At 45.2% G+C, this 21,382-nt stretch overlaps 1 protein-coding gene across 1 annotated transcript in view; it reads right to left on the bottom strand.

Moving 5' to 3' along the window:
- The window catches only part of MAD1 (mitotic checkpoint family protein), an 88,110-nt gene extending 67,986 nt beyond the window's left edge, over positions 1 to 20,124 (bottom strand). Inside the window, exons 1-2 of the mRNA XM_086816524.1 lie at positions 19,859 to 20,124; positions 5,469 to 5,568 (exon numbers count right to left, since the gene is read on the bottom strand). Of these exons, the coding sequence (XP_086672650.1) occupies positions 5,469 to 5,568; positions 19,859 to 20,053 (295 nt within the window). The 5' untranslated portion in view covers positions 20,054 to 20,124. The remainder of the gene's footprint in view (positions 1 to 5,468; positions 5,569 to 19,858) is intronic.
- Between the last annotated feature and the right edge of the window lie 1,258 nt (positions 20,125 to 21,382).

Below are 21,382 nucleotides of genomic sequence, written 5' to 3' on the forward strand. Positions count from 1 at the left end.
GACAATAAATGCTAAATAAATACCAAAAAATATGGAAAAATACCAGATAAATCCTAGTAAATTCCCTAAGGCTTTTGGGATGTTCTAAATGATGCACAGGCATATGAATGCATATTATGCAGAATGCAGAGTGCTTTCTGATGCAAACCCTAAGGCTTCTACTGACTCTACATGCATGAATGATGTCATGTGCATCAACAATGCCATGGACTTTCTCAAGACTAAATCCAGAAGGGGCAAGCAGATAAAGACTATGAACCAGTAGAAGATGGACATGGAGCAGGACTTGGAGCAAAGCATGGATCAGAAGGGCTGTCGGCTACATGGAGGATGACATCAGCAGTACCAAAGGGCTGTCGGCCGCCGCAGGACAGAAGGTGCTGGCAGCAGGCGCATCCAGAAGACCCAGTCGGCTGCATTAATTTGATTTTATGAATTAGTAACTGGCCGACCAGCAGTCGGCCAGTTTCCCACATGCTCCAAGGCCTATATAAAGGCACACTTGCTCTTTGTTTGAGTCATTCAACCCACTAGGGGTTTGGATCAGTAGGGTCCTAGTCTAGGACAGATTTTGGGTGTGTTATCACCTTTTCAAGAGGGCAGCCAAGGGCTGCAAAGATATGTACCTTTTTGTACCATAGTATATACTGAAATTCCAGCACTTCTCACTCTCTCTCTCTACTCTCTCTCTACCTGCGTTTTTGCATCAGATGGTGCGTTTTTGCATCAGAAGGTTTCCAAGAGTGTTTAGGGCTGAAAGAAGACTACCCAGAGCTTCCGCGTGTTACATTGGTATCAGAGCATCAGGCTCAGCAAAGCTAAACACTGATACAGTCCCAGATGATGGTGTACAGGTCCAAGGTACAGGAAAGTACACGGATTCGAAGCCCAAGGCGGGAACACAGATCAGGAAGAACTCCCAGGAGGTTTGTTGGTGGTGTTCCACAGTGCCAGATGGAGATGGCAGTTCCGTGAGCCAGATGGGTTCTCAGGTAACGGTCCCAAGGGAGGTTGATCCTCCAAGGGTGATGTGAGAGTGCCAGACTCAGTTCCAGGAACGAAGACCAAGACGGTGATCAGAGTCAGGGCAGGAATGGATTGTGGACTAGAGGAAGACCAGATGAATAGATCTTCATCAGAGACAGAGTGGTTTGGAGAACAGACCGGATTTTCAGAGAAAAAGGTTTGCCAGGGATGGATGATGACAGAGGGACTTCGGAACAGGATTGGGATGATGACAATCATCCAAGAGCAGGTTGGATTCCCGTCATCAAGTTTAGCAGAGGGGGATGTCATGCAGCAATGCCATGGACTTTCTCAAGACTAAATCCAGAAGGGGCAAGCAGATAAAGACTATGAACCAATAGAAAATGGACATGGAGCAGGACTTGGAGCAAAGCATGGATCAGAAGGGCTGTCGGCTGCATGGAGGATGACATCAGCAGTACCAAAGGGACAGGACAGAAGGTGCTGGCAGCAGGCCCATCCAGAAGACCCAGTCGGCTGCATTAATTTGATTTTATGAATTAGTAACTGGCCGACCAGCAGTCGGCCAGTTTCCCACATGCTCCAAGGCCTATATAAAGGCACACTTGCTCTTTGTTTGAGTCATTCAACCCACTAGGGGTTTGGATCAGTAGGGTCCTAGTCTAGGGCAGATTTTGGGTGTGTTATCACCTTTTCAAGAGGGCAGCCAAGGGCTGCAAAGATATGTACCTTTTTGTACCATAGTATATACTGAAATTCCAGCACTTCTCACTCTCTCTCTCTACTCTCTCTCTACCTGCGTTTTTGCATCAGATGGTGCGTTTTTGCATCAGAAGGTTTCCAAGAGTGTTTAGGGCTGAAAGAAGACTACCCAGAGCTTCCGCGTTGAATGATTCTCTCCAAGTGGGTTAAGGGACTTGACTGACTAACTGACCTGCTAAGGCTGAGGAATGACCTACGTAGCTCGTGCCTGACTTATCCTGGACTGAGGATGTACAATGGGGTCACGGCGTACGACAATTATCATCCTACTGGGTTCTAATACTGTACAAATGTTGCACTGCTGATGATGAGCCATCGTGTCACCATGCACTGAGTGCAGAGTGCATGTGACATTCCCTCCTGCTTAGCTTGGCGGCAGGTTCATGGCTTCCAAGTAGTCCGCCAACAACTGGGGATACTCCTAGAAGAACTCCTCGTCGAGCCATACGGCTTCGTGGGTGCCTCGATCTCAGAATTTCGTATAGAACTGACATATCCGTCAACCAGAACCATGCTTCCATCGATGAAGAAGAATCTGCTCAGGCTCAATAACTTTAGCTTCGTCTACCACGTCTTGCTGCTGTTCATCTGAAACATCAAACACTTCTGGACGAACATATGGTTTTAGCCAAGAAACATGGAAAACATCATGCATTGTCCAACTGGTAGGCAACTTTAACTTCATGGAGACATCACTTAACTTTTTGACTATTGAAAAAGGGCCAAAACTACGGAATATACACAAATAGACCCAATCCCCTTTCTTGAAGTGGATATCTCGTCTAAACTTATTTACCTGTCTGTGAACTGAATAAAGGCCAAGCTCAAAATTGAGGGCCAAACTGGAATGAGTACCAAACTCTGCGGAATTGACATACTGATCTTTTATGCTATTTAAGTCTTTTCCAAGGATGTTGAGAATGGTAGACTCCGGACTGGTCTGGATGGTGGTCTTTCTACTAAGAACATCTGCTCTACTGGGTTATGCTGACCAGGGATGTACTTGATCATTCCTCCAAACTGGTGGAATAGCTGACCCTGTCTAGTGTGCTAAGCACTCCACTGGGCACTTGGCATCGTCGGGAGCCACTTAAGTGCTTTGTGGTCTGTGATGACTGTGAAAATGCGTCCATAAGGAACAGGTTTCAAATGTCTGCAAGAACTGAGAGCTGTTCTAGCTTGCCCGTGAAAGTCTTGGAAAGACAATAGGGAAACTTGCTAGGAGGTTCTGCTAACTGCGGGATACTGGGTGGGAGATCATCCTTAAAAATGTCTGAATGAGAAAGGAGATTTGCCAACTGAAGGACTTTAGAAGATGAGACAGCGGTTATCGATGAGATAGAAGCTGTCTGAGCATAAATCAATGCTCCTTCTACTGCTCCCTTGCACATAGCTCGTCGAGCCTGGAGATGAGGTACTAAGACAGACAACAGTTCTAGCTCTAGTTCAGGGGGTAAGGAATCTAAGCCTACGAAGACCCCTGAGGAAAAGGCTCAAGCAGGCATCACTGGAGGCTATCTTCCTCCAGAGGAGCAAAGACAGTATCAGTCAGAAAATCGATGTTTTTTCTGTCATACCATTGGGCATGGTAAGAAGGATTGTCCAAAACGGCAAGCGGAGCAAGCCTCTAAAGAGCCTTCTGCCACAGTTGCCGCAGTATCCCCCGCTCCTCCAGACCCGCCTACTACCACCAATGCAGTTCAGATCTTACCTTCTATGCATCCCATGCCATCCGTGGTACTTGATGCTAAGCAGGAGGGTGAGGCAACAACCACACAGAAAAGCCTGATCCGAGCTTATGGCTCTGCCAAGGGCCAACAGTTCATAATCTTTTTTGACATGGGTAGTTCTGAGGACGCCATCTCTCCCCAGTTGGCTACCAACATGAGCTGTACCTTAGTGTCCTATCATTTGGAGGTAGACGGGTTTGCACCTGGTCTCCCCACTCACATATCTCAACAGGCACAGCAGTTTTCTTTTCAAGTTCAAAAGGCCTCATTCCAGCGAGATTTCATTGTCTCTCCTCTTTTGGGATGTGACATGATCTTAGGAATCCAGTGGTTTCATCAGTATGAGCCTATTCCCAATTGGGAGCAGGACACCTTTATTATCTCTAAAGGTTTTCCTGAGCATGTCATGATTCGAGGGGATAGGAGTATTCTTGGCGTTCCTATGATTTTGTCTTTATAAGACGAGTTACCCTACCCCTATTGGGGTTTGGTACTGGACTGTGATGACTGCTTGGGCTTGCCTCCGTTCATCTTCATTTCTTCATTCTGAGCGAGTCAGAGCCCGGTCATATGTATTTGGTTCAAAGTTACCACCCATATGGAGGTTTCAGCCAATTCCAACTTTGTTTGGGAGTTGAACTCCTAGACAGCTTGGATATCCTTTCAGATCCCTGCATTCTATTCTTTGATCGGATTCAGATCAAGCAGTAAAGCATCATGTTCAGCTCTTTTGCCATCATTGGTTGTGTTTTGAACCTGTTGTCGCAGCTTCACATCATGTCTTTTTTCAGGGCAGTCTTGAGGGGCCAGGGCATCTGGCTCCCTGAAGGGATTGTGCCAATCCTTGATAACTCTTAAGTGTACAAGGAGATAGCGGGTCTCAGGTCTGGGGGACATTTGCCTGGTGAGCTTTGGTGACCCACACATGGGCTCTCTGTCCCTCATATGTTGAATAGGCTGAGTATCCATCACAGTCACTTGGGAGGCCCCAAATAAGTCTAAACTAGATATTTTAGTCGTATCCTATTGATCCTGTCTCCATGTCTGTAGCCTCAATAAGGCTTCCCGGTGACAACACAACTCTAGTAGGTGGAGGCCCAAATAACTCTAATCTCGGTAGTGCATCACCTGTCTCAGAGGACCAAATCTCTCCCTAATGAAGCTCTCCTGGTATCTCATAATACACTGGACATCTGAATAGATAGTGTTGAATACAGCCTCAGACCCAATCAATCCACACACACACACACACACACAGATTAACAATTTTCGAGGCCAAATACAGCCTGTGAGACCTGATCAATCCCCCCCGCCCCCCAAAACACACACAGACACACACACAAGAATAATGTCTTTTGAGGCCAAATACAGCCTGTAAGAACCAGGGGGAAAGAGCGCACACATGCGAGAGAGAGAGAGAAAGAAAGAAAGATTTTATTAACGTCTTCCAAAAGACCGAACTCGGCCTATGAGACAAATCGGAGTACCTGTATGGGGTATCCTCTGTCATCCCAACAAAATGAAAAAGTACTGAACAAAAAAAAAGCTGAATCTGGGTGTGCGGGGGATGGAGCTCTACTACTAGGAGAAAAATGCAAAGCTATATGCATGGAGTATACAATCATGATATGCAACCTAGCTAGCTCCATCCTGTACCATACTGGGGGTATAGAATGGTATACATCAGTGAAGGGGGTGTCCACAGCTCCCTGAAGAACATGCCTGGGTGTGCTCTGAAGCGAGCCAGTCGCTCCGCACCCTCTCTGTGAAACTGAGCTGAGAGAGAGAGAGACGATGTGACAAAGGGGGAAAAAAAGAGATGAAAAGGGAGAGGAGAAGTGAGATTCTATTTCAACAATTTTTAGTAATCTGTAATTATTTTTGGCTTTGCTAACACGAAATTCCACGTAGACCATCCTTATACAAAGGCAGGCCAATAAGCATACTAGGCACAGAACATAATTCATTGCCAGGAAATGGAGCTAATACCTGCCACTTGAGCTGAATTTTTTAGGGATTGAACTTGTGATGAAAGCTCCAAAATCTTCTCTTCTTGATCGTCTAGATTCTCCAAAAGCTCAGATTTTACCTGAACAGAAAAAGTAATCATAAGCATAGAGAAGGCAAGTCCTCGATTTGAGACCTCTTCTTATACTAATCCCATCAATAACACAAGGTTCAATCACTTCTCCACATATGAAGTGTAGACTAAACCATGATTAAGACTAGAACTGAAGTGCAAGCCTACACCATGCAGTGGATATGGAGACAGTCCATGAGGACAACACATTATGAGTCCCTACACATGAGGTTGTTTTGTTGCCTACTCTATTGTACATAGAGGTTCTACATAGTACGTTGGCCTTGTTTTTCTTCAGCAGCTAGTTTTCTTAAAATCCTATCTTGACATCAAATTAACTCATGGATCACATGTAACATCCTTTCGGCCTCATTGACCCTTCAGGTTCATAGACGATGATAACATCTCCAGTCTTTTGTAGATGCACGCCACAGATACCTCACAGTCCCCCATCACAAGTTTCTTTCATCCGACTGAAGATGCAAGCCCCCGCCAATGACCACGAGAGAGCTCTAACCCGGATGCCCCAACTCGACGCATCAAGCACCACACATTGACAGTCCATGTTGTGAGAATATGTGAATACGAAGCGGAAGCAAGTAGAGATCAAACAAGAGAAAGTAGACAGCCAAGTCCAACACTATTGGATGAATTATGAATGAACAATGTACATGCTTATATACATATCTGTAGAGCCAGTCGGCTGTAGCGAAAAAGCTACTAATTTGGACAAATAATAAAATGCCTAAAAAAGCCTAAAACTAAGCTATAAAATCACTGAAAATATGGAAACATCCCTAATAATATCATATAAATATTTGGATAAAAAGTGGCATAAAATGGAGTAAAATGGGCTAGAAATGACATGTCCAAAACCTCCTCTCAACTCCAGCACGGGGATCCGACTCCCATACAGGTTAGGAGCTGATCAATAGTATCTCGAGGAAGATGTTTGGTAAAGAGATCAACAAGGTTATCCTGAGAAGGACAATACTCTAGTGTAATGATACCGTCGGCGACCATCTCACAAACGACGTGAAAGTGGACCTCAATATGTTTGGTCTTGCCATGAAAGGATGAAGTTCGAGCCAACGCCAAGGCACTCTGACTGTCAGTAAGAATACGGATCAGAGAATCCGAGAGTACATCAAGATTTCTCAACATCTGGAACAATTAATAGCTCACAGAGTGCAATCTGTACACCTTACCCTCGTATTCAGGAACCTGAAAACTTTGAGGTTGTTCGACATACAATTAGGGATATGAACATACGCATCACCACCGAAAACCCTGAAATGACAAACGAAAGGTTTCTGTCCAATAAAAGCCTCCTCTGAAGTCATATGAGAAACTGCTTTTGTAGGAGAACAGTTGATGATGCAAACAGTAGTGCTCACAGATTCTCCCCAAAAAGAGGGAGGAAGATCAGAAGAAGAAAGCATGGTATGGGCCATCTCCTGAACAATCCTATTCTTGCGTTCAACCACACCATTCTGCTGAGGAGTGTGAGGTGTGGAAAATTGACGGCTTATACATTTTTGTGAGCAAAAATTATGAAAGGCTTTGAAGATGAATTCTCCTCCATTGTCAGAGTGGACTTGTCGAACCTTTTGTGTGGTCGCAGTCTCGACCAAATTCACCCACTCTTGGAAGCGGGAGAAAGCTTGAGATTTTTCTGCCAAGAGATAAACCCAAACTTTGCATGAGTAATCATTGACAAAGTGCCAAACAATGAAAGAGAACTGAAGTTCACAAATACAAAATGCACAAGAACTGAAGGAAGATCATATACACCAAAAGGTGGTTACAAAGCTAGAATAGGTAGCACGAGGCACACCGTAGGTGCAACCAAGACCCAAACACAAAAACAGAATGTTATGCATAGGGAATGCAAGATGGAAAAAAATGCAATGCAGTGGGTTTTCACATGAGCCATGCCCTCATGGGGTTTTCACTGACTCATGTGCCCGATACAATGATGATAAAAATGTGAAAGGAGAGGAAGATCCCCCTCTCAACGTGCGGAGGATGATGGTGGTGGACCAATGTCGATCCGATCGCGAAGACACTCGAGGATGGGGCGGTTGACGGACTTTGTAAGCATGTCTGCATGGTTGTCCGCCGTAGGAATGTAGTAGGGTCGGACGGTACCAAGCTCAACCTGTTCCCTGGTAAAACAAAAATGGACACCCACATGCTTGGTACGGTTAGAAAAAATAGGATTGCCACCAAGGGCAATCACACTCTTACTGTCGACGAAGATGATAGAAGCGGTGTCAATGGGGACGTGCATCTCCGTAAGAAGCTGACGAAGATACATAGCCCCAGTGGTGGCGTCATAGAGGGCCCGGTTGTCATGTGCATGATCAATGCCATGTACCTTCTCAGGGCTAATCCAGAAGGGGGCAGCCAGTAAAAGATTAGTAGAACTAGGATTTAGGAGCATCTGGTGCAACAGAGGCCAGTGTGGACTTGTAGCAGGGGCATGGAAGGAGAAGGTGGAGCTGTCGGCTGCTTCCAAAGGTGGGCGACTGGACCAGTTCAAGGCGGCTGGACCAGATCAGAGGCGGCTGGTCCAGATCAGTATAACGCAAGATTTGTATGGCTTTTTCTCCACGATTGCTAGCCGACCAGCAGTCGGCCAGGTCTACAATTGTCCCAAGGCCTATAAATAGGCGCATATGCTCATTGTAGTCACCATTCAACCCTCTAGGGGTTTGGGTCAGTAGGAGTCCCATAGGGGGACAGTTTTGGGTGTGATTCACCTTTTATTCAAGGCAGCCTAGGGCTGTGTGTAAGAGTACCTTTTTGTATTATAGCAATATACTGAATTTCCAGCCATCTCTCTCTCTCTCTCTACTCTCTCTTCTGTCTGCGTTTTTGCATCAGCATGTTCTAAGTGGTGTTTAGGGCTGAAAGAAGACTCTCAGAGCTTTCGCGTGTTACACCGGTATTCGGCTTCAGCGAAAGAACCTGCAACAGTATCCTGCTTTTTGCTAGACCAAGAGAAAGGGGCAGATCCGAGGGAGTACAAATAACCACCGTGGGAACGTCAAGAATCGAAATCACCAGCCCAGTCGGAGTCCGTGTAACCACGCAGGGTGATCCCACGACTGTAGTGAAGTCCATACAAATAGGTACCTGCTAGATAGCGAACAACCCTCATTGTTGAACTCCAGTGTGGCCCCTTGGGAGCATTAAAATACTGACTTAAAATGGATGTGCAATAGGATATCTCAGGACGAGAATTTGTGAGCCAGATAAGTTAGTGTTGACCGATTCTGACCAAAGGCGTTTAGGCAGCTCAGCTGCAAAAAGCATGGAGCGTGCCATATCCATCACAATTCGGTTCTTGTGCTCGTCCACTCCATTTTGTGAGGGAGAGTTGGTGGAGGTGAGTTGGCGTTGAATGCCCTAGTCTTGTAAGAACTTAGTAAATTGGTGGGAGATAAATTCACCACCATTGTCACTACGAGCAATCCCAATTGCGACGCCCATTTGATTAGTGACTAACCGAAGCCATGTGGAAAAGTATTGGAAAGCGTCGGATTTATGCTTTAGGAAATATACCCACATGTACCTTGAATAATCATCAACAATCAGCATGTAGTCGCGAGATCCATTCAAGGAAGGGGTTGGGGATTGGCCACTTAAGTCAAAATGAATCAACTTGAGGATTCCCGAAGCACGATGAGTAGCATGTTGTGGGAATGGGGAGCGATGTTGCCTACCCATTTGACAGGGCTGGCAAACATCCTTTGTCAGTTTGAGGCTAGGTCTACCTGCAACTAACTGGTCTCGAGATAACTCGTAGAGTGTGTCATAGGATAGATGACCATAGCGAAAGTGCCATAGTCGTCCAATGTCGAATGGAGCTCGGGTCACATAGGCACGAACTCGATGAAACTCTAAGCCATCAGAAGAAGGCTCAGTTAAAAAAGTAGACATCCGGTACAAACCATCCTTCTGAGCTTGACCTCTGGCAACAACAAGACCAATAGTCTCTCAATTACCTCGACAACTCGTTTGTTGAAGTAAACTCCACGATCGAGTTGCGTCAGCTAGAATACAAAAAGTGAGTTGAGACCTAAATTAGGGACAAGATAAACATTATCCAAGGTAGCCTGGTTGGGGCCAGTGTTAGTGTCAAATAAGACGGTGCCAACAGATTTGATGGGCATCATTGTGTTGTTGCCACATCGAACTTCTCCCTTAGCGAGACGCTGAGAGATGAAAATGTCAGCATTGCGTGCCATATGGTGAGTAGCTCCACTGTCAACTACCCAAGTGACCGGATGACCATAGGGAAGAGTTGGATGGGCCTCAATGATAGGCACAGAAGGATTGTCAGGTAGCTGACAGATCTGAATGAAGGCAAAGGCTTTCCCCCGCGGAGGGCCTCAACGCCTCGTCTAGGCCTTTGTTTCTTCTTCCTTCTGGAGGAGTGGCCAGAGTCAACCTTAAATGTGACCTGAGCAATATTGGCCGAGGGGCCGGGATGAGGTAAGCTGAAGAGCGGTGGAAGCCCTAAGAGGCCTCCTATGGAAATGAATCCCGATGTTGCTTTCCTTGTAGACAAGTTGAGCAGATGCCAGACATCCAAGGTAGTAAAGGCAAGCCTTCCACCATGTGGTGGGAGACAAAAAGCTCCAGTGAAGAGAAGGGAAGATGCCCATAGCGGGCATGCCAAAGAGTAGTATCCTCCTCTGTAAGAAGAGCCTGACGAGAGACTAGAAGTTAGAACAAATGAGAGTGATCAAGATTGGGTTCCTCTTGAAAATTGGTGATCTTGTAGAGACCACCCTCTTGTATGCCCCGAGCGATAATCCTGTGAGAATATCTGTAAATGATCTCCAAAACCTAATCATCGAAGTATAAGTCATAGCCTTTATTTATGGGCTATCTTGAAGATTGAAAGTAAGTTTTTGGATAACTCTGGAACATAAAGAACATTCTCCAAGTACTTGGGCCTCCCTAAGGGAGTGACTAGAGAAATATTACCCATAATCGGTGAATCAACAGGTTGATTGTTCGCAAGTCGGACCTGCAAAGATACAGAGTGAGAGTCCTCCAAGATATCCTTGTTGTGAGTCATGTGAGAAGTAGCCCGGAATCCACAATCCAATCCTCAAGAGAGGTAGTAGTCCGTGCCTCAGTGGATGAGGTACACTCTTCGACTAGAACAAAGGCCACATCTTTGTCTTTGGGTTTGGATTCTTTGTCGTAAAAGTCCTTCTATTTTGACTTTTTCTCCTCGTCTCTCTTCTTCTTGAAGCAATCAAGCCGAAGATGACCAACCTTGCAATAGTAGTGGCATTTCCTCTCTGTAGATTTGCCCTTTTCTTTTCCTTTATCTTTATCCTTAGAGCCCGAAGCACCTCCTCCTTGGATTTGCCACCATTTTTATTACCTCCTTTGGGTTGCCACTTGGGCTTTCCTTTGGCTGAAAAGGCTACCTCGGTAGGAGAAGAGTCAGAGATCTTCATGAGATCTAGCATGTCCTGAAGCATGCCAATCACCACATCCACTGGGAGAAGAACAGGGTGAAAGGCAATGGTATCCTTAAAGGATTGATAAGATGGAGGAAGTTTGCCCAGTAACTCAATGACAAAGTCACCATCATCGAGAATTTGGACTCCCAAGATGGCTTGTTGTTGACGGATCTTCTCGAATTCTTGCACTTTGGCCATGACATCATCAATCTTGGGAATCTTCAGCTCATTGAGTTGAGCTTTTAAATGAAGCTTGTGGTTGTAATTGTTTCTTTGAAAACGGGCTACAAGTGCATCCCATAATTCCTTAGAGGTTTGGGAAGCTTTATCCATACCAAAAAATTCCAAGAGATCTGGCTGGTTCAAGTTGTAGGAGATGACTATGCGAGCCCGAAGATCCATGCTGGTCCAAGAATTCACAATCTGTGGTGACTTGATTGCGGGATCGGGCTTTGGAGTAGAAGCATCGACGAACCGCCAAAGATCAAGACCCACCAGAAGGTTAAAGATGGCATCCTTCCACTGGGGATAATTGGAGCCATTAAATTTGGAATCTTCCTCCAACTGGGGAATCGTACAAGTATTTGAAGCCATCCTCTACATGAAAACTCCGCTAAAGCGTAAGAAAACACAGCCTGCAAATCTGAGAAGGCAGGAAAGAGAGAGAGGGTTCCGAAGCAAGAGGGAGAGAAAGGGTAGGAAAAAGAATGGTAGAAGAGGCTGTTAATTCAGCAAAAATATGCCTATGGATGAGAACACAACCAAAAACCAACCACCACTAGCCAAGCATAAGCTGAGGTAAAAGTAGAGGGATGAAGACGGGAGTCCCTCCCGATGCACAATGAAGGTTGGGTGGCTGTGGCAACTAGAACCTGACGTTCTAGTTAGTCCGGGGTAGGGAGGCAGCTCTCCAAATTCCCAAAAGAAAATGCAGCCTGTAGATAAAAAACGCAGCCCACCTCCTCTGGGAAGAAACAGATATAGGTGCTGTCCAGCAAATCCTCAGTCCTAAACCCGCTCTAATACCATGACAAAGTGCCAAACAGTGAAAGAGAACTGAAGTTCACAAATACAATGTTACATGCACTGAGCTTGATCATGATAACGCACAACAGGGCCATCTTTATACCTTTATGTGGTGAGAATCTTTAGCATCCAATTTAGAGAGTAGAGAGAGAGAAGAGTGAGAATATAGAAGACGACACAGTATTGGGTCTCAATTACCCACTGAAACCCCCTGCAAGCAGGGGTATTTGCTTATATTATTCTTTGGAGAATGTTGTACAATGCTTGAGTAAACAAGCGATAGGACTGCCCAACGCAAGGACGAGGAAGACCGTACGTCGGTTGAGTATCCACCTAATCCGAGGCTCTGCTGAAGACGCTTCTGGCCACTGATGCAAGCCCAAATAGCTGTAGGACTGCACATATGCTGGCTGAATGTGAAGAGGAGCTCCCTTGTTGCCTAGAGTTAATTGGATGTTGTATGCTTTTGCACTCTGCTGAATTACCTGAATATTTTCTGTGGGACTAAGGCCCATGTATTTATAAGGCCTCCTAATGCTAGTCAGCTGCTTGAGAAAGCTGTCGGCCTGCTGGAGTTTTCCCATGACTGGCATAAATGCCCAGTCGACTGATTTCCTACTGTGACTGCTATTATTTTCCCTATCGGCTGCTAGTCGGGCTGTAGGGCTGGTCGGCTGCTGGCTGACCTAGTCTGACTTGGTCGACTCATCACCCAAGCCCACCAAAGGGCTGGCCGACTGTATGGCAAGGGGCTGGATACCCTTTGCAAGGCTAGCCCACATTGGGCTGCCTTGGGGCTGGGCCCTTCTATATGAAATGATCCTAACAATGCATCTATGGCTATGGCTGACAACTACAAGCACCTGTATGATGAATTCTCCAAGTGAGTTAAGAGAACTGACACTTGACTCGCCTCTAAGGCTTAGAGACTGACCTACGTAGCTCGTGCTTGACTGTCCCTAAACTGAGGGCTCACAATGGGGTCACGGCATACGACAAATATTCCTAAAAAAGGTGCTACTTATGTACAAATGCTCAACTGATGATCATGCCAGTGTGTCATCGTGTACCCCAGTGCAAGGTGCACGCGACATACAGGATGCACAGGAATTGAAGGAAGATCATATACACCCAGAATATGCGGAAAATGAGATGACGCAACTAAGGGCAAAGCCCATGCTTATATAGCACCTAGAAAGCCCAATCGGCCAACATAACGTAGGCCGACTAGAGCATAAAATGGAACATGCCAAAAAAAGGTGCCAAAAATGTGGAAAAAATACCCAAAAAAATATGGGAAAATTTCCCAAGCTATGGGAGGTCCTCCAAAGGTGCAAAAACAACGGGGAAGCACCCAAAACAGTGGAGATGACCCCTCCAACAATCAGCAATAATAAGCATAAAGTACCTAGCTCATCCTAGGGTAGTAGTCCACATGGAGCCACACAGGTCCATATGAATGAGCCCCAGAATATGAGAAGCCTGATGAGTAGCCTCATGAGGAAAGGCATCTCAATGTTGCTTGCCATGAAAACAAGCCACAAGTGGAGTGGGAGGGGTTCACTGGTAGAAGACCCTCGACCATATGCTAAGAAGACAACATCTACAAAGAAGTATATTTCATATGCACGAAGTGAGCATGCCACAAATCCGTATCCACATGAGCTACCAAGGCATGATAGCTGTGAAGAAGTTGCAACGGATGAGATTGGTGTTAGAATTGTGCATCTCAGTGTTCTGAGGCTTCTACTATTTATTTGACATTTTATTGCATTTCTCCTATTTATTTGTCCTATGAGCAATCGGCCAGCCCTAGAGGCAGTCGGCCAGCTCACTGAGGCACTATATAAGGAGTTCCCCTTTATTCACTTCTTCATCCAATCCACTTGCACATAGTTCAACATCCAGTTGCTGGCCATTGCCATTGTAAAGCTTTAGTGCTGTTATAAAAGGTGATCTTGACCAACTCTCTCTATCTCCTTTGCACTCTCTCATAAGTTTATTGTCTATGTTTCCGCCTGTGCTTTCTCCTTCATGGAATCATACGCTTAGGTCCAGACTGCTCCAAACCCTACAAATCTGCCCACTTCTGCTGTTCGTTTTGCCCCCATCACTTTTCCGGCTGCAAATCAATCCATACAGTTGCTGGCTGTGTTTTGCTCTTCAGAAGCAAATCTTGAAGTATTTTGGCTGTGTTTTCTCCTGCAGAGGCTATCCGGCCAATTTTGGTGGCTGCGATTTTTTCTACACAGGCAAACAGTGGAGTTGTGGCTGTGTTTTCTGCACCAGCATCAGATTTGGTGAGTTCTCTTGCATGTGGAGTTGCCAGACAAGTGGTTGTACATTTTCTTCTTCCTCCATGAGTCCCTGCCCTTCCGCTAGGAGGTTCCCAGTGGATCTTGGACTGTTTTGCTGCTGTTTTGCCTCTTTCTCTCTACGGTTTGAGAGGGGGCTGATTGTTCCTGGTGCCTCGCTTCATTGGAAAGCATTTGAGAGAAGTGTTTGAGAGCTGAGATTTGTTCTTTGCTACTGTGGATATGGCTCCCCCTGTACGAACAAAGATGACAAGCTGAAAGGACCCAACTACACTCATTGGAAGCTTCAGATGCAAGTCTGGTCCGTCCACAAGGGTTTGTGGGACATTGTTCAGGACACTGAAAGGAAGCCCGAGCGTCCTCAAAACTCCAGGAGGTAGACTCAGGATCAAGAGGATGAATTTGCTATGGAATTACAAGACTGGGAGAATCGGGACTTGAAGGCACATTCTCTGCTTGTGCAGACCATCACTAAGGAGGTCTCACCACAGCAGTGCAAACTCTCTCTAGTGCTCATCAGGTATGGTCAAAGTTGGAGGATCTCTTTGCTCGAGATTCATCGATGAGGGTAGTTACCTTGCAAGGGCAACTCTACAGCTTGTTATTTCTTGAAGGCAAGTCCATGCAATCTTTTCCCATGAAGGCCAAGGTTATCCATGACCAGTAACTGGCTATAGGTGCTGCTTTGTCCTCTTCTCAGAAGGCTGCTCTTATCCTCACCAAGCTTCCTCCGGACTATAATGTTATTTCTCGATCTTTGCGGTGCCAAGTAACTTCCACTCAGCCGGATTTTGACGTTCTCATCTCACAGGGTAAGTTGAAGGTGTCAGTCAACAGTTTTGACCAAGCACTTTCCTCAATTCATAAGAAAGATCGGAGTCATTGTTTCTCTTGCAGAAAAAGAGGCCATTTGTCCAAAGATTGTTTGTCCAAGAAGAAGGACAAGACCAAGGGCAAGGCTTCATCTCAACGAAAAGGCAAAGACGCGACACATGATAGTGATACAGATTCTAGTACCACTTCTAGGGCTCCCAGGGCGCTTCTGGCTCAGGAGACCCCAGATGGAGTGCTTCTCTAGTACACATGCACCTCCCCCCCCATGTGCTTCTAGCCAGAAGAGGCTTGTGGGCGGGAGAGGGCTGATTACAGTCCCACCTACTGGTGCATGGGAACTCGGAGTTCCAAGCATTAGACATCTAGCAGGACATGGTTATCTTTGGTACATTAGAGATTATGAACTGGATCTGTTCCAAGTTCATTGTTCGAGGCTTTTGGGACATGATGTGTTCCGTCCACTATTGGGGATTATGGACACGGTGTGTCCAGCAGCTCATCATCTATCTTTTGGAGTTCACTGCACACTTGTGTAGGAATTCGTGGCCAAGCAAAGTTCCTTGTTGTTCGTGGTGGCATCTTGTTTCGAGAAAACAGGTTGGTGGGTGCTCTCTCCGAGGTGATTCCCATATTCGCGGTGCTGGAGGGTCCATGGTTGCATCTTCATCGACTTATCTTCTTCCGACTCTTGCACACTATGAGCTGCAAAGGGGGTGTTAGAATTATGCATCTCAGTGTTCTGGGGTTTCTACTGTTTATCTGACATTTTATTGTATTTCTCCTATTTATTTGTCCTGTGAGTAGTTGTCCAACCCTAGAGGCAATCGGCTAGCTCACTGAGGCACTATATAAGGAGTTCCCCTTTATTCACTTCTTCATCCAATCAACTTGCACATAGTTCAACATCCAATTGCTGGCCATTGCCATTGTAAAGCTTTAGTGCTGTTATAAAAGGTGATCTTGTCCAACTCTCTCTATCTCCTTTGCACTCTCATATGTTTACTCTTTATGCTTCCGCCTATGCTTTCTCCTCATTGTATCATACGCTTAGGTCCAGGCTGCTCCAAACCCTACAAATCTATCCACTTCTGCTATGCGTTTTGTCTCCATCACTTCTCCGACTGCAGAACAGTCCATACAGTTGCTGCGTTTTCAGTACCTTGTTGCATTTCTGGTCCAGCTCTCTTCTGGTTGTTGTCGGCGGCCAACCTTACAAGCTGTGTTTTGCTCTTCAGAAGCAGATCTTGAAGTGTTTTGGCTACATTTTCTCTTATAGACGCTTTCCGGCTAGTTTCAGTGGCTGCGTTTTCTTCTACAGAGGCGAATGGTGGAGGACTAAATCAAAGAGCCACCAAAGTCCTTCAACTAATAAAGACCACCGTCTTGGATACCTGTGGCAACAATCTGCAAGGCGTTGGTGTCGATGATCTCAAGGACAGAACTATTGAAGTAGACACCATATCCTTTCTCCACAATCCGAAAACTAAAGAGGAGATTGTTGGAGAGCTTGGAAACATGAAGCACAGCCCGAATGGTAAACGGCTGGCGGCCCGGGGAAGAGTTAAGTCACACATTGCCAGCCAAAGAGGCCTCCAAGTTGGAAGCATCATCAATGGACACCGTCGAAGAGCGGGAATGGTCCTGTCAAGAGTCATGTGAGTAGTACACCCACTTTCAATCACCCAATCCGTAAGATGTGCAGTGGAAGGAACAAGAGAGTTAGAGAGAAGCTCCTCAATACCGATGAAGACAGACTCCTTGGTGGAAGAGGATTTTTTAGTTTGGTTGGTGGATGAAGAGGTTTGATTGGGAGGCTTCTTAGCAAAACCACCATCTCTCTTCTTCTTGTGACAATCAGGCTAAATGTGACCTTTGAGAGTACAATAATGACAAATAAGCTCCTTATGAGTGGGATTGTTGACAAGTTTGTAGTCACCTTGGTTGCTCGTGGGAATCTTGGACTACCATTTGCTTTTGCCCTTAGCTTGAAGAAAGGTCTCGGATGTACCCTAGCTAGTCTTCTTTCCCATGGCCCTATCCTGAAGCATGCCAACAATCGTATGTGGATGTAGAAGAAAGAAGTGATATAGTATCACAAAAAGTAGAGAAAGTCTCGGGCAATTTGGCAAGGAGCAATTGACAAAGTCCTTGTCGGTAGCTTTGCTCCCCAAAGAGACCAACTGCTTCTCAACAATTATGAACTCTGTACCAGAATCCATGATGTTAGCAATATCAGCAATCTTCAGATTGGAGAGCTAATTCTACAAGGCTACCTTCTGTGCAGAGTTATCACAGTGATACCTCCTATGGATGGTATCCCACAATTCTTCTACAGTTTCTTCATCATTGTCATCAAATTGATGAGCAATAGAGGATTTTATGTTGAAGAAGATAAAGGCATAGCCATTGCATCTTTGTCAACCCAGGCATCAATCTCAGCATGAGGAGAAGTAGCATGAGGAGAGACATCAGTACCAGAAACAATACCCCATAGCCGATGATACTGAAGGAGAGTCTTCATCTAAAGTACCCAATCAAGATGATTGGTTCCATCTAAGATGGATTCCTTGGAAAGTTGAGGATGGATGAAGAGATAACAATTGGTGTAGAAGCCATGGAACCCTCCTCTTCAACGAGTAGCAAGAAAAATCTACAAATAGGAATCCGGGGGCCGCCTACTCTCCCTAGAAGCTAGGTGAGGGGTTGGAAAGACGTAGAAGGGTGTAGAAGCTAAGAAAGCTTGGCTAGAAGGGCCTAAAAACACAAGTTTTAGGGTTGGCCAAGATGAAGGAAAGAGGCTGAAAATAGCCTAGAATCAGTGCCAAAAGAAGCACCGGTATGTGCTTGAAAACGCAACCACCAAGGGAGCAAAGGAGAAAAAACATAGGCTGAAAACTCGTATTGCTAAGTTGTGGAAGCACAAGATCTCTGATACCATGTGAGAATATGTAAATATGAAACAGAAGCAAGTAGACATCAAACAAGAGAAAGTAGACAGCCAAGATTGATCCAACACTTCAGCCAAGAACTGAAAATATTGAATGAATTATGAATGAACAATGTCCATGCTTATATACATATTTGTAGAGCCAAACGGCTGTAGCAAAAAAGCTAATAATTTTGACAAATGGTAAAATGCCTAAAAAAGAAGCCTACAACTAAGCTATAAAATAGTTGAAAAATATGGGAAAATCCCTAATTATATCACATAAATATCTGGATAAAAAGTGGCATAAAATGGAGTAAATGGGCTGGAGATGACATGTTCAACACGTGCCACCCCAGCTTCCAAGCGTCTCCCTAGACACATACCATCAACTTTCATGACCCTCATGTGCCAGTTGTCTAGAGGACTCCAAGGCCAATCGTGGGAGGTGATCTCTACGCAATGTGTAGATCTCTGTACCAACAACTACTATGACCCTCATGTGCCAGTTATCTAGAGGACACCAAGGCCAATCATGGGATGCGATCTCTATGCAATGTGTAGATGTGTTGCATGTATGTGACAACCTAGAACAAGACATCTATGATGACGAGAAGGGCTGATCCGAACTTGGCCAATACTATGGCATGTCGCAGAGATGGCTTACCCCTGATCATGCATGAGAGCCTCATAATCTACGGGCCCTCCACTCTCCGCCAATCCTTCTCTCCCAAGTCTAGCCCCCCAAAAAGGCACCCCATACATCATTGCCAAGTGAACCAAATTGTGAAATAACTAGGATCTAGTACTAGGTTCTTGGAAGTAGACCTGAAAACATTGTCTCTCCAAACAAGCAAGGACAACATATCCCTACGCCCAACCTGCTTCAACAACCAACCGCATGCTAAAAAGTGGGCCAGTGAAAGTGATCCCCATATATACATATGATTTGACCAACTCAAGCTCATGTCCTATGTATGTGAAGGAGTATTTGGCTCCAACCAGATCACTATAGACTGAGTCAAGGTCATGGTAAAAGTGAAGGCAAGTGAAGGTGGATGTTGGGGGATCTGGGGTGTGTGGCAAGGGGAGGCAAGAGAAGGTGAAGGCTAGGTATGTGTGATCTGCCCTAATGGGTGGTGGTGGGATGGTGAAGTGGCGGGCAGGTGCTTCCAAACAAGAGAGTGCTAGGCCATGACGGCAAGGTAAGCAGGTAGTACTTTTTTCCCAATTTTGTCTATCCCTCCCCCTAGACTATGATAGGAAGATAGCCCCTTTTTCCAATTTTTCTTATTGTTTCGCCTAATCTATCTTCATTTCCTAATGTATGTATTTGGGTAATTACATCATGCATGATGTAAGTATGTGGGTAATTACATCAAGTATGTATGTATGTAAGTATGTTGGCGCTCACATTTTAGCATGTTTCTCTCTTTAATTTATATCCCTATCATCTAAGTATGTAAATATGTAAGTATGTGGGTAATTAGTTAATGAAAGAAGATCCTTCTATTAGTTAATGAAAAAACAGCCAATGTAGGCGATTACATTATGAATAGCCAATGTAGGCGATTACATTATGAATGGATGTAAGTGGGTGATTACACAGTATGTTTATGCATGTGGGTGTGATGTGCAGCAAAAATGATAACAAATGAAATGCCTTCAATAGATAACCCTGAGAAAGACAGATGATAAAAACGCACCATCTGTTTGCATTTGTAGCTACAACGCAAGGACTCTCCATGGGCATCTGCATCATCGCAGTCAAAGTGGATATCAATGTCGTCGTAAAGCACCGGGGGCGCAAGGGGAAGTTTTTGAAGGGAAACAAGCTGAGACTCCGGCTCAGGAGAAGGAGGGCGAGGGCGCTTATTGGGAAAGGGGGTTCGGAGCATCATGGTGGATACCGCACAGGGTACAGAGTTCAAAGGGCGATATGGATGGCGCCAAAAAAGTATGGAAAAGGGAGGGGGTCTTTTATAACCGAGGGTCGTTTATAAGTAGACTAGGACTCATTATCCTCACCAAGAGGGGGAGGAGGGGGGTGTGGAACTATCCAATAAATGTTTTGATTCATTTAATCCAAGATAATATTCCTTTTTTTTTCGTACACACCCGGGGCCCACTCAAGTGGGTGGAGCCGATTTCCCCTTCCAACAATTAGCCAATTATCATGGTCGGGCAAGGGCCACATACCATCGGGCAAGAGCCACAAATTAGGCATCCCCCATGACCACCGCGATGAGTCGAGCACTGGAACAGCGGAAGGGTCTCGTCTGGATCCTCCTATCTCGGGTGATGTCACTCGAGTGTTCAAGGGGCAAGAGCCCGAGCAACCAAACACATCAAGCGAGCATAGGTGTCCCTTTATAACATGAGAGAGCCTAGTGGGACTTGAACTCATAACCTAGAGGTCACAAGTCACAAGCTTGACCACTACACTAACTTAATCCAAGATAATATTCCTATTACATTTCCAAAAAGTTAAAGCCAACTAAATATTGCATCTGTAGTAACTCGCCACCTACAATAGCTCACAATTATATGCAGCAAAAACGGAATTCTTAAGCAGTAATCACAATGGTCTATATTTCTTTATAAATCTCTCTCTCTCTCTCTCTCTCTCTCTCTCTCTCTCTCTCTCTCTCTCTCTCTCGTCATCCACCCTCGCCCTCAGAGATTGAGGCCCTCCACCCCCATCAGTTGCTCGGGGTTCAAGATATTCTTTGGTGCCACAAGGAGGCACCACCACAGGAGGTGGATATCATGGCCTTATACTATGTCGAGAACACACGAGGTTTGTGTATAGGGGACCTAGGTAATGTAGACCTTGCTTTTCTTTCTTTTCATGTAGTGTTAATTTTGGGATTAGTGTAAGTGTTTAGGATCGGTTTTATTTGTATACAAGGGACCTATGTAACGTAGACCTTACCTTCCTTATTTTCATGTTGTCTAACATTCGGTTTACACGTGGATATCCTTTACACATGTAACATCTTTCTGGTCTCATACACCCTTTGGTAGATGCTAATTAATCTCTCTCTCTCTCTCTCTCTCTCTCTCTCTCTCCAACAAAAAGTAGATAATTCCTTTTTTCTCTCCCACCCGTATTCTTCCTCCTCCCCACTCTCTATAGAACCCTCCTTCTCCGCATAAATTTGAAACCATATAAATTTTTCTTGGATTTTTCTCTTCCTATTAGGAGAAATTTGAAAAATTGGTAAGTT

The sequence above is a fragment of the Cibotium barometz genome, chromosome 22, assembly GCF_041138505.1.
Source record: "Cibotium barometz isolate CiBa-2024 chromosome 22, ASM4113850v1, whole genome shotgun sequence".
Classification (NCBI taxonomy): domain Eukaryota; kingdom Viridiplantae; phylum Streptophyta; class Polypodiopsida; order Cyatheales; family Cibotiaceae; genus Cibotium; species Cibotium barometz.